Genomic DNA, 14,172 nt, shown 5'->3' on the forward strand with positions numbered 1-14,172 from the left:
AGAATAAAGATTGTTTATATGGAACCTACTTAAAAGTTTTTTTTTATTTTTAAGTATACTTGCATTTTATTCCCAGTTCTTAGCTTAGGGCCTAGTAAATAGTAAACACTTAATAAATACTCCTTGACTTATTACTAGTAAGAAATACTGCATTGATTTGTGCTGAGCTACTGATAATTCAATTTTTAAAAGTTGAAATCAAATTTTTGTTATTAGGACTTTACTAATAAAACATTTTATTTTCCTAGTATAACTCAGAATGAACTGTTTTACTTATTTTAGTCTATTAAAAGGAGATAAAAGCAGGATTGGACGTATGTGCAAATATATTTCCCTACTTAGAGGAACACCAGCTCTGTTTAGAGCATCATTCCCTAAGACCTAGACATTTATAATAGCCTTTAAATTACTGTCCCTCCCCTCCAATCCATAGTCACCAGGTTAATCTCCTTGCTTGTCCTATCCCTTTTCAAGTATCCCTCCTTTCCACTAATAGTTGATACTATACTCTTCAAGGGGAATGTGCTTCCTCAGGTTTTTTTGGAAGTGCTTGTTGTATAAAAACAAAAGGCATCAGATTTAAAATTTAAAAAGTAAAACTACTTCAGTTACTCCCCATTCTTATCTCAGAAAATTCAGAACCTTTGACCTGGGATTGAAGACCTTCCTGGTGCCATTTTATCTTTTCAACCTTAGTCTTTTAGTTCTGCTTTCCAATCAGTCTAGTCCATTGAAAATCATGTTGAATTTTCTTGCCTCCATCCCTGATATAACTCCTCTGTACCCACCCATCTTTGACTGTCTTTCAAGTGGCAACTCTTGGACATACCTTCTTTCTGCGACCTTGTTGATCACATTAGTTGGAAATGATCTCTTCCAAATCAGTTCTGCCACAGCACTTAATTTTCATCACTTCTGTGAAACTTATAAAATATTACCTTAGAATATAAATTTAGGGGGAGTTGCATTTTTTCTCATTAGGGTTATGGGCAAGAACCACCTTATCTTGTAATGCTCAGTGTCGGGAACATTGCCTAACCATATGCTGTACACATTGGCTTTTAAATGTTTGAATTAATGAATGAATAAATAAGTAAATACCTTTGTTTCAGATAGATATTTTCTCTTTTATCTAACAAAGTAATTGAAATATAAGAGGGCTAGCATTTGTTGATTGATGACTTGTCATGTTTATTACAAATTATCTTATTTATTCATTTAATTGGGATATTTAAAGTAATTAGTACTTGATTAAAATTTGCATTGTATTTGTATCCTTAGGTTTTCAGTAACTTGTAGAGACCTGAATAAGAATAACGTAAAGAGTCAAGAGTAAATTTGGTCTATGTTCTTAAAAAAAAATAAATTTTAAATTTACACCAGAAAAGGTTTTCTTGTTGCCTTTATCTCCAATTATAAAATACAATTTTTAATGAAAATGCTAAGTAGATACAGTTAAAAATTATTCTTAATTTAAATTTCATATTCAGTTAAGTAGCCAAAATGGAAAGGGGGAAAAAAATCATACATTTGAATGATTGTAACAAATATTCAGCCAAAACCAAATATTAAAAAAACTACTAATTTAGACTTATCAGAACTAATATCAGTCTGAATTAGTGAAACAAATCATTATTTAAATTTGAATAAATACTGAAGTATCTGCAACTTATCAGAGCCCAAGATGTAGTGTTTTAAGTGTTGGTGAATCATTCATTTTCTTCTAATAAACTTTTAGGGATGCTGTACAAGACTTCCTACATGAAATATATTTTCTACCTGATCATCCAGAACTGGAAAAGATAAAAACAATCCTCCAGGAATACAGAAAGGTATTTGTCTTCTATTTTTTGTATTGGGAAATTATTATTGGAAGTAAATTTACAATTACATGTTAGTTCTTTATAAGTTTCTATGTTATAAATTATACATATGGAAAAATTGTTAGAATTGGTTTTAAAGGAAGTAAACCAAATTTCTAACATAAAAATAAATGTTCTTTCTATTGCACCATTTGAAATACCTTTATATGATAATTTTCTTGAAAAAATATGTAGGGATTTTAATTAACTCTAAACTCAACTATGAGTCAGTAGTGTGCTATATAGCTACAAAATCTAATATCTAGTTTCTCGTTGAATTATTCAATTATTATTTAGACTGTTTTGAACTGGAGAAGGAAATGGCAAACCTTTTCAGTAAATTTCTCAAGAAAATCTCAATTGAATTTCCAAAGAGTTGAACACGACTGACGTGACTGAACAGTAACAACAACTACTGTTACTGTGAACTTTAGGGTTTTGCTGAATTAAAGTATTTAGCAACTAGGGAGTCTGCTTACAAACCAGACAGCTATGTACCTTATTTTAGTAGGAGCAATTATGAGCTGGAGTTTGTCTAAAGGAGGATAACCAAAATAGTCAGTGACTTCAGCTTCATTTTGTTTGAGGAGAGGGAAAAAAGAACTGGGTATGCTTTTTCCTGGAGAGTTTTGCAGGGTGTGGAACATTATAAGTGAATTCAAATATTAAAAAAAAGTTATATATAAGAGGAATTGGATTGGCTTTGTTTGGTCTCAAACTATAGAACTAAAATTCTAAATATGCATATTTAGGCTTGGTTTAAAGAAAAATTTCTTAACAAATAGAAGTCTTTAAAAATGAAATGGACTGCCTGAAAGATATAATAAATTCCTCCTCTTTGGAGATCATCATCGAAGTTAGATGACCACTTATCAGATCTGGGAAATGTTGTAGAAGGAATTCTTGTTCAGGTATGGGGTGGACAAGACTATTTGAGGTCCCTTCCAGTTATGAACTTCTATGAGTTCAACCCAAAGATCTTATGGTATGATGTAGTTTTCATGGCACATTTCACTATAGTAAATTCATTGAAAATAACTTTTAAGTCAAATGTCCTGCTTCTGAGGTTTCTGTAATGTAATGGGTCTTGCTAACTGATTGGATTTGGAGAGGGTGAAAAAAGAAGCAAGTTGTGATGATGGTTGACTAGTGAATGTTGGTGCCACTGAGTGAAAATAGAGAAATTTGGAGGAATGACTTGGGTTTGGATAATCTGAGTTTGGAGACTAAGTTTCTGGGATATCAAGGAGAGATGGAGTTCTAAATATTAGAAAAGAATTTGGGATAGAATTATTTTAGGGATCATTTGCCTAAAGGTGATAGTTGAAACTATGGGATCAAAAGTGGGTGGAATTACAAAGGAAGGTCCAATCCAAAAGAATTTTGGGAATGGCTATCTTCAAGGATTGGGGGGGAAAGGGGGAAAAAATGAAAAAAATAGTCATAAAGCTAAGAACAAATAGAGCAGGCTTTCTTAGAAGTCAAGAGGAGAGAGTGTTGAAAAGTATTATTTCAACATTGTCTCATGTTGTACAAGAGTCCAAGGAGTGTGAGAACTGAGAAAGGCCATTATTTGGACCCTAAATTAGTTATTAGTACTTGAGAGTGGGTTTTGGTAGACTAATGAAATGAATGAACACTAGATTGCAAGAGGGATCAGAAGTGGGTTGCTATTAAGGAAGTTGAGGCATCAGATGGTATTAAAGAAAATTTCAATTTATGTTTAAGCCATGGTTTGGGTAAATAGAATGGGTTCAAGACCACAAGCAGAGGTTGACCAGACAATGGGGCTAGCTTTTGTTTTTCTTTACAATGCAGTGGGGTTAAATGACTTGCCCAAGGTCACACAGCTAGGTAATTATTAAGTGTCTGAGGTTGGATTTGAACTCAGGTCCTCCTGACTCCAGGGCCACTGCTCTATCCACTGCACCATCTAGCCACCCCTGAGACCAGCTCTTTGGGGAAAGCTTGAGGTTGTGAATGACTTCTCTATGGAAAAACCTAGCCAGGAGGAGCCAACACCACAGGACCTCAGTCATCTGAATTCCCTGCCTGATCATCAATCTATGGCCAGTGCTGGTGGAATATCTGGCCTGCTGAAAATACTGTGTTCAGCAAGAGAATTCAGAAGAGCAGCTCAAAGGAAAGTCTCAAACTGGATGTTGACAAGAGCTTAATGTATCTATTTATATTGATTTTCACAAAAATTGTGCCCAGAACATAGGAAGTAAAAAAAAAAAAGAAAAAGATCAGTGATAATGATTTTCCTGAGCCTGAAACAAATATCTTTGATTTGATTTATTCAAGGTATAGGTGAATAACTTGAGATACACCAAAGGCTACAATGCAAATCAGATTAGTATTCCACAAGGCCCAGTAAATGTTTGCTTTTACTTCTAGATATTCCAGTGAATGAGAAAGACTTCAGTTATTTCATCTGTGCGGCAAGATTAATAAGAATATATTAGATCTGAAATCTAGAGAGTAGCAGGCAGCTTTATTGAAGATAAAAAAAGAAATAAAGTACATAACTTAATAGACTGTGATTCAAAGGACATTTGTACCCATAATGATTGTAAAATTCTACTGCAAATTTAGGAAAAACTGAATTATAGAAGAATTCCATTTTCATTTCTACTCACCAAAGATTTATTAAGCCCTTCTGGTGTGTTGGACTCTTGGCAATCAGAAGTAGCATATTCTAATACTTCAGTGCATGTATAGAAAGCCATGTATAGAACTTTACATTGCCATGTCAGATTATGATATATTTTATAGCATAAGTAATTTCTTCTGGAAATATGAGATCTAATAGGTTATAAATCAAACAAAAGTTGGTGACCATCTGAGAACCAGATGACTGTCATTGAAAACAGGGCATCCCCTTCTCCTCCAATCTCTATGCTTCACCTGAGTCCTGTATTTGAAGATCAAACCTTCTGTTCAGCTCTGGCCATTCCAACAGGAACATTTGAAATTCCCCTGGTTCACTGAAAGTCCATCTTTTACCCTGGAAGAGGACATTCATTTTTGCTGGGTAGTTGATTCTCAGTTGCATTCTAAGCTCTTTTGCCTTCTGATATATTTTATTCCCAGCCCTACGAGCTTTTAATGTAGTTACTGCTAAGTCCTGTGTGATCCTGACTGCAGCTCCACGATATTTGAATTGTGTCCTTTTGGCTGCTTGTAATATTTTCTCTTTGAGTAGGGAGTTCTGGAACTTGGCTATAATACTCCTAGGGGTTGGTTTTTTGGGATCTCTTTCTCTGGGGGATCATTGGATTCTCTCCATTTCTATTTTGCCCTCTGCTTCTAGGATATCAAGGCAATTTTCCTGTAGTAATTCTTTGAAAATGATGTCAAGGCTCTTTTCCTGATCATGATTTTCAGGTATTCCAATAATTTTTGAATTATCTTTCCTAAATCTGTTTTCCATATCAGTTGTTTTTTCAATGAGATGTTTCACATTTTCTTCTAATTTTTCATTCTTTTGGTTTTGAAGTATTGAGTCCTGATTTCTCGTAAATTCATCAGTCTCCCTGAGTTCTATTCTTTGTCTGAAGGGTTTGTTTTCCTCAGAGAGTTTTCTTATCTCTTTTTCCATCTGGCCAATTTTGCTTTTTAAAGCATTCTTCTCCTCAATAACTTTTTGAACTGTTTTATTCATTTGACCTAAGCTGTTTTTTAGCATGCTATTTTCTTCAGCATTTTTTTTGGATTTCCTTGACTAAGCTGCTGACTTCATTTTCATGTTTTTCCTGCATCTTTCTCCTTTCTTTTCCCAGTTTTTCTTCTAACTCCCTCATTTGATTTTCAGTCTTTTTCGAGCTCTGTCATAGCCTGATCCCAATTTCTGTTTTTCTTGGAGTCTTTAGATGCAGGAGCTTGTGTTTCCTCATCTTCAGACAGAGTATATTGATCCTTCTTGGGATCATAGATAATGTATTTCTCAATGGTGTTCCTCTTTTTTTCTCTGCTTGCTCATTTTCCCAGCCTAAGCCTGGTTTTGGGGTGCTTCCTGAGCTTTTGGGACACTCCCACAAGGGTCTCAGTGTGTGAGGCTCTGTCCTCCCTCCTGGTCTGTGAATGACCATAAGCACCCCCCTCTGCCACGGGACTGAGGGGGGGGGGGGCCCTGTTGTTCTATGGGGTGGCCTAGACTGCGATCAGGATCTGAATGTGGTCAGAGCCCCAGAGTCCTGTTCCAGGGGCAGAGGACAGAGCTCTGCAGTCTCTCTTCACTCCCCTCCCTAGGTTCAATGGGCTCATGCCCTGGGGGCTCCTGCTTACCTGCTCTGCCTGCTTATGTTTCTTGGATCTGGAATGCAGTGGCCACTCTGCTAGCTGTGTGCCCTGAGGGCTGGACTTCATGTGCTCTCTGGCAGATGTCCCCCGCTGTTCCCCCCAATTTGTGCCCGGTGCTCCCCGGGGTGCAGCTCCGGAAAATGCTCTGCTGCTGTGAGCCCCAGCTCCCAGCACCCTGGGGCTGCCTCCGGGAGGCTGAAGTTCTTTCCCTCTGGCTGACCACCCCTCTGGCGGGCCGCCCCTCCAACACCAGGGAGCAGAGCCTTTTTGCTCTTTTCCAGATTACCTTGAGTAGGAGCACTGCCTCACTGGGTCCCTCTGTGGGTTGTGTCTCTGGAAAATATAGTTAAAGTCCTTAGTTTCGAAGATTTATGAGAGAGCACCGAAGATAGGATCAGCTCTTGTCCACATCTTGGCTCCACCTCCCCACCCCCAACCCCCGCTTTTTTTTTAATTTGGCTCAGTTCTCTATATATTTTAGAAATGAGTCCTTTGTCAGAAATACTAGTTGTAAAGGTTGTTTCCCAGTTTACTACATTTCTTTTGGTCTTGGTTACAGTGGTTTTGTCATGTAAAAGCTTTTTATTGTAATGTAATCAAAATCATCTAGTTTGTTTTTAGTGCTGTTCTCCATTGCTTCCTTGGTCATATAAACTGCTTCCCTTTCCATAAATCTGACAGGTAAACTACTCCTTGATCTTTTAGTTTGCTTATAATATTGTTTTTTATGTCTAAATCCTGTATCCATTTTGATCTTATCTTGGTATAGGGTGTGAGGTGTTGTTCTAATCTAAGTTTCTTCCATACTGACTTCCAATTTTCCCAGCAGTTTTTATCAAAGAGTTTTTTATCCCAAAAGCTGGACTTTTTGGCTTTATCAAACAGCAAATTACTATAATTGTTTCCTGCTGTTGCACTTAGTCTGTTCTACTGGTCCACTACTCTATTTCTTAGCCAGTACCAGATAGTTTTGATGACTGATGCTTTATAATATAATTTTATATCTGGTAGGGCTAAGCCATCTTCTTTTACACTTTTTTTCATTGAATCCCTAGAAATTCTTGACTTTTTATTTCTTATGAATTTACTTAACACTTTTTCTAACTCATTAAAGTAATTCTTTTGGAATTTTGATTGGTAGAGCACTAAACAGGTATTTTAGTTTTGGTAGAATTGTCATTTTTATTATATCAGCTTGACCTTCCATGAGCAGTTGATGTTTGCCCACTTATTTAAGTCTGATTTAATTTGTGTGAGAAGTGTTTTGTAATTGTTTTCAAAAAGCTTCTGAGTCTGCCTTGACAGGTAGACTCCCAGTTGTTTTATATTGTCTGAGGTTACTTTGAATGGGATTTCTCTTTCTAGCTCTTCCTGCTGTATTTTGCTAGTAATATATAGAAAAGTTGAGGATTTAAAGCGATTTATTTTATATCCTTCAACTTCACTAAAGTTGCTAAGTTAAACATCCACTTGTGCTGAGTAACCCTGAATACCTTCATTCATTCTTCCTTAGACAAACAGAAGGTGCCTGATCCAGGGGATTGTATCTAATGTTTTAGGGGAACTGAGGGAATGAGAAACGTTCCTGACACTTTTAAAATTCTCAATTTACTTGCTTCTTACAACAAGTCAAAGAGGTCGTTGTAGTTATTTTGTAGTTGAGGAAACTCAAGCTAAGTGATAAGTTTGCAAGTGTCTAAGACATGATTCAAACTCATACTTTCTGACTCCAGGCCCAGTACTCTTATCAACTGTGACACCCAGTTTCTTAGTAGGAAACAACAATCAAGAATAGTGGTATGATTGATAATCTCCATTTAAGACAAATCTGGTTAACAAATAGAAAATGGATGTACTTCTATGATCACAGAACTGTTGGAACTTTAAGCTTGTCTACAATAGAACCTTTGATCAGTGCCTTACTTGTAAGTGTGCTTTCCTTTGGAAAAAATAGATGAACAAAATGGAAGTTGCGTAATTTAATCTGTATTTGATATTCTAAAGGTCAGCTTCTTTCCATCCAATTGTATGTCAAAGCCAGGATATTACTCTTTCTTATTTAAAAGTTGCTTATTTGAAATTATGCTTTTTGAAAAAAGTATAATCAAAATTTTTTCTTTAGCTTGGGTTTAAATTTTATAAATAATCCTGGTTTTTATATTTATGGTCAGGTGTAATGTCCTTAACTTGGTTTTGATCACCAAGTTCTTAACATTAAATAGGAGAAGGAGGCCTTTCACAAGAAGTGAAGTGACTTAGTTTTGGAGTTATCAGCCAGTTTTGGAAGATTTAGTAGGGCAATGCCCCATAAATACCTACAGGTAGTTTACAGGAATATTTCTATATATAGTTTGATTGCAGTATGCTCCCAAGGCTAGAAAGCTTTTTACGCACATCCAGAATTCATATTCAGGAGAATCAAATGTTTTAGAATATGTGTAAATGAATTCATCTGGACTTACTTTGGATTTTTTCATTTTATATTTTCCTCCCCAAGATAGTAAAGTTTGTTCTGAGGTGCAAACTTTTTATTTCATTTCCATTATTATTTAGTAATAATAATAATAATGGTAGGTCAAATTTTTGTAGTGCTTTACCATTTCCTCTTCATACTGCTTTATTATTTCTTCTTAACAAAACTAGAAAATGACAAAAATAAGTATTATTATTATTATTATTATTGATTTGAGAAAAAAAACTAAAAACCCTGGGATATGAGTTGACTTATCTAGTTACTTACCTGGATAAGTGAAAAGAGCTATGACCTGATTCTTTTGACTCGAAGTCTAGTACTCTTTCTACTATAGTTTGCCTTACTATCCATAATTAGAGAACTGTGTGTGGACATTAGAAGTTCAGAAGAACTTTGATTTTCTGCTTATTTGTATGTCTTACCTTAATGAAGCGGATTATTTTTTAAAAGGTTGTGGTAAAATTACATTAGTAAAAATTATTCTTTTAGTCATTATCTAGAACATGGTGAATGGGGTGCTCAGGGATGACTAGCAGCTCTGGTGTGAGAGCTTGCTGAGTCTGTTTAAGGGCCACTCATCTGCCTTTGGTGTCCACTTGTTACCTAACTCTTACCTGTGGCTCCTAGAAGCTGCAGCCCCATCTCAACAGAACTCTCTTAGCAAAATGGCTAAACCAGACTGAGGTAACCAGTAAGCCTCAATCCATCCCTGAGTTGGGGGGATGTCTACCTCAAGCTTGGGAAGGCTTTATCTGGTGGCATGGTTAAATGAGAACATTTGTTCTAGTGGTTCCCTGCTTGGTCAGATATCAAGGATGGCAAAGTCACCTCCTGCAATCACCAGTTGTCCTGACTCTTCTCCCACTGGACTTTGGTGACTCGGGAAGAAAGTGAGGTTGATGATTTTTTTTTTGTGCAGAATTTTAACTGTGCCTCAGTTAAATCTGGTAGAAGGTGAGTCTTACTATAAATAAAGTGCAAAACTTAATAGACTGGTGATAGAAAGCACTTTTGCACCCATAAAGACATATTAGAAATTTAGGAAAAACTGACTCCAAACATTTTGAATCAAGATATCATCCCATGATGCCATTGATCCCTTTTGAGAACAAAAGATGAACAGCTATAACCTAGAGCAGAACATCTTGATCTGGGATTTGTGAACTTGTTATTAAATTAATTTGTTAGCTATATTTCAGTATAACTTATTACCTTTGACAACTTGTATATTTTATTTTTTATGAATTTAAAAACAATATCCTGAGAAAAAAAATGTCTCTAGTTTTCACCAAACTGACTGCCCAGGGTCTCCTTGCCACATGAAAGGTGAAGAGTCCCTGACCTAGAAGGAGTTATCCCCTTACTTTCTCAGTTCCTGCCATAATAAGAATTCCTTTAACTGATTAACTCTCACATTGGATTGTAATTAATGCTATTGTAGCATTAGGGCAGTTGGATTAAGAGAGAATTTGGGGGCAGCTAGGTGGTGCAGTGGATAGAGCACTGGCCCTGGAGTCAGGAGTACCAGAGTTCAAATCCATCCTCAGACACTTAATAATTACCTACCTGTGTGGTCTTGGGCAAGCCATTTAACCCCATTTACCTTGCAAAAACCTAAAAAAACAAAACAAAACATTTTTTCCCTCCAACTCCAAAATGCCTAACTCCTGTTTTTTAGGTTGCAACATTTTAGTTTGTGGGTTTTTGGGGGAAGGACATTCATATTTGATCTCTAATTTTAAGTTCATTCAGGCAATCATATGTAGGCATTAAAAATTGTCTATTAATTGATGTTTAAGCTACCTTATTTGTCATGTTTGTTTAGGAGACCTCTGAGAGCACTGACCTACAAACAACTTTACAGCTATCCATGAAAGCAATTCAGCATGAGAATGTGGATGTCCGTATCCATGCTCTTACCAGCTTAAAGGAAACTCTGTATAAAAATCAGGTATGTCAGTTAATTACAATGAAAGCTGAAAATGTTTTTTGAAAGATTTATTTGCATTGTCCAAATGGTCCAGGAAAGTATTTCTGCTAATAACTGATTATTATGATGGAATTTGTTGTGAAAGTATCTTCCTTTCCATTCTATTTGTTCCTCCTTTCCATTAATGTATCTGTTTTCCATTTTTTTCCTATTTCCCACATTACTTTATCTGACCCCACGGAAATTCAGATTATCTTCTATGCTAAATACTAGGTTTTGAAAATATTTTTAATGATTTTACTGCTTGCTGAATTAGCACTTTTTCTAAGTTATCAAATTTTATTTGTAGATAGCTTAGTTTAGTTATATATTTTTATAGTATTTGTGTTATTCTTTTAAAAGTTTTTTGCAACTTTAACAAAGTACTGTCATGAAAAATTATTGTGTAATTACTGGATATATAGTTTTATCTTTATTATCTGACCTACTCTAATAAGTTCACTCATAAATTCAATTTTCAAATTAATTAGATTCATTCTCTTCCTTCACTATATAATGAAAACTTAGTTGGCCAACAATATTGCAGATGTATTCTTTTGATTCCATTAGAGATTGTCAGTAGAGTATGGGGCAGGTAAATTAGCATAAATTTATCCATCATAGGGCAAAAAATAAATTAGTGCTATCAGTATAATCTTTTATATTCAAAAACAAAAATATACATTACATTTCAGGATTGAGCAATTTATTGACTTTGATTCTTTTTATCTGAATTGTCTAGTCTACTTTTCTAATTTCTTCCTTGTGACCTTTTTCCTAGCTTCTTCCCTTTTTGTGCTTTCTGTTTCTGTGATAGCCTTTAAGCAATCCATCATTGACTCTTAATGTCCCTTACTCGAATCTATTCTTGCATGTCCTTCTTTCATAGACCATTTCCAGTGAGATATTCTCCTCCTTGTGAAAGTCAGTGTGGATACTCACAGAGCACACTTGCGGATGCATGCAGGCATACATGAGCATACACACACACAGAAATTAGATGTTACTTCACGGGCATTCAGACATCTTTTTTTTCCTCATCATCCTTCACTCATCTTGAATTTGCCTTAGGGATCTTCATGAGACAAGTCTTCCAAATAATATAAAAACCATGAAATAAAAGCAGTTCATTTAAAGATTTCCAGAAGCCAATACAACCCTCCTTGTTGTTCCTACTCTTTGAGGTGGTGAGAGCCCTGTGTTTTCTACCTTCTTCATTTTTCAAGACCCTCTGATGCTCAGGGGCAGAGGCATACAAAGTAGTTCTACTTTAGCCAACTTAGAAATACACTGTTGCAGACCAGATAAAATTAAAAGCAAAAACCTTTTGATAGTCAGCAGTGGTTATTAAGATCCTCCTGGGAGCCAGCCCTATACTAAGCTATTAGGATGCCAAAAAAAAAAAGGCAAAAAAATGGGCAGCTAGGTGGCACAGTGGATGGAGCACCAGTTCTGGAGTCAGGAGGACCTGAATTCAAATCCAACCCCAGACACTTAATTGCCTAGCTGTGTGACCTTGGACAAGTCACTTTTAATCCCATTGCATTAATTTTTTTTTAAAATTAAGAAAAAAATAAATAAGTAGAAAATAGTCCATGCTCATAAGGAGCCTATAATTAGTTGAATCTATGTTTCTAAATTCTCTAAATTCACTTTCTAGAGTATGTGGGAGAATTGATGATTTAGGTTGTGAACCTAAATAATATATCCATTTCTTGAATTCCCTCATAGTTAGTGTTCACATTTATATGACAAAGACAAGAGAATACATTCTCACATTTTCTCTCATATTTTGCTTTACAGGTATCAGTGCCTCCATTAAGATTCAAAACTGACCTCAAACACTTGATATCTTGCTGTATGACCTTGGACAAGTCACTTAACCCTATTGCCCTGCAAGAAGTCAGCCAAAAAAAAAGATTCAGTCTTAATGATCACACTCTGCAAGGTTTTGAGTAAGACAGAAGTCTGCCTTGATGTATTGATGAATGGGAGTTAACATTTGATTTTGGCAGAGACTATTGAGCTATTTGTTTTGATTGTCTTCACATCCTATACTTTGGCCAATAACTACATAAAGAAAAATAACCCAGAATGAAATGCTCATGAAAGTTCAGTGGATGTGGCTTACGCTGAGCATTTAAAAGATGAGCAGTTTTATTTCCAAGACTCACTATAATATTCCTTATTGTAAAGAGTTGCAAAAAGGCTGTTAGCAAGCCTGCCAAATTTACTCCATTCTCCTGTCTTTTCTCATGGTGTCAGAGCATCCTTTGTACAACTGCCAAATTGAAGCAGTTCTGCACATATGCTCCCAGCTTAAAGAACATATGCTCTAGTGCCTCTTTGTGGCCATTTGATCAAACCTAAATTTCTTCACCATCTACACCCAGCATATTTTTCCTGTCTTTTTTTTTTTAAGTATTCCCCTTTATACACTACTCCTACCCTGCCTGCTTTTCTCATGTAACATTCCCATTCTTTCTTGAGACCTTTGCACAGACTGTCTCTGCTTTGGACTGCATGCCTTAGAATCCTTGAGCACTTCAGAACCTAGCTCAAGAACAGTATCACCCATGAGGCCTCTCCTAAGTCCCTCAGAGACCTCCCTGACAGTATTGTTTATTTATTTATATGTATATACATGGTGTTTCCCTGGACAAGGGAAATTCCTTGAGGAACTGTTTCCTTTTCATCTTTTTATCTTGAATTTCTAACAGCACAGTATCTGGCACACAGTTGCTTATTAAATATGTGTTAATTAATTAATTGATTGACCTTAGAGATCTTATATTTTACAAATGAAAAAAGCATACCTCAGGAGGTTAAGCATTTTGCTCAAGATCACACAGATAATAAGTAGCAGAACCTGGATTCTACATTTAAGCTGTAATGCCAGTTTTATTCCCATGAGAGCATGCCCCTTCTGATTTACCGGATTCTCTTTTTTTATCCTGTTCACTTTGGTTTTATTAATTGCCTTAATTTTATTCCAAATACTTCACCATTTTTGTGTTTTGTCTGTTAAGTTTTTGTACAGAATCATGACAATTCTCTTTAATCTCATTTATTGCTATTCATCCTTCATCTCTTATCCAGCCATGAATGGGGAATAGATGATCTGGATTCATGAAATGCCTTTAAACTATGTTAAGGGATCAATCAGATGTAGCTGGATATGGAAGAAAGAATCAGAGTATTTGAGGTTACATCCTCCATTTTTTTACTTATGATACAATGCTCTTGGGCAAGTAATTTAATGAGGGTTTAATTGAATTGAATCGAAGTAACATAAATCCACTAAACCTCCTTTTTTATATTTGTAAAATAAAAGAGTTTTAACTACATGATCTCTAATACTCCTTCTAGGGGCAATATCCTTGCCTCAAGCTCATTTGTTTGCCGCTGTGTCTGTTTAAAACTTGTAGAGAGCAACTGAAGATCCTATACAATATTGATTCTCTGTGTATATGCTTCAAGATACTCCTCTAATGCTACCTCCTAGAGAAGGAAGGAAGAAGTATGTAGTGCCCACTATGACTAAGTGCTTTTCAATATCCCAG

General features: G+C 35.7%; 1 protein-coding gene across 1 annotated transcript in view; it reads left to right on the plus strand.

Moving 5' to 3' along the window:
* The window catches only part of ATR (ATR checkpoint kinase), a 126,846-nt gene that overhangs the window by 50,857 nt on the left and 61,817 nt on the right, over positions 1–14,172 (plus strand). Inside the window, exons 20-21 of the mRNA XM_074191158.1 lie at positions 1,739–1,832; positions 10,466–10,591. Of these exons, the coding sequence (XP_074047259.1) occupies positions 1,739–1,832; positions 10,466–10,591 (220 nt within the window). The remainder of the gene's footprint in view (positions 1–1,738; positions 1,833–10,465; positions 10,592–14,172) is intronic.

Source organism: Macrotis lagotis, chromosome 6, assembly GCF_037893015.1.
Source record: "Macrotis lagotis isolate mMagLag1 chromosome 6, bilby.v1.9.chrom.fasta, whole genome shotgun sequence".
NCBI lineage: Eukaryota > Metazoa > Chordata > Mammalia > Peramelemorphia > Peramelidae > Macrotis > Macrotis lagotis.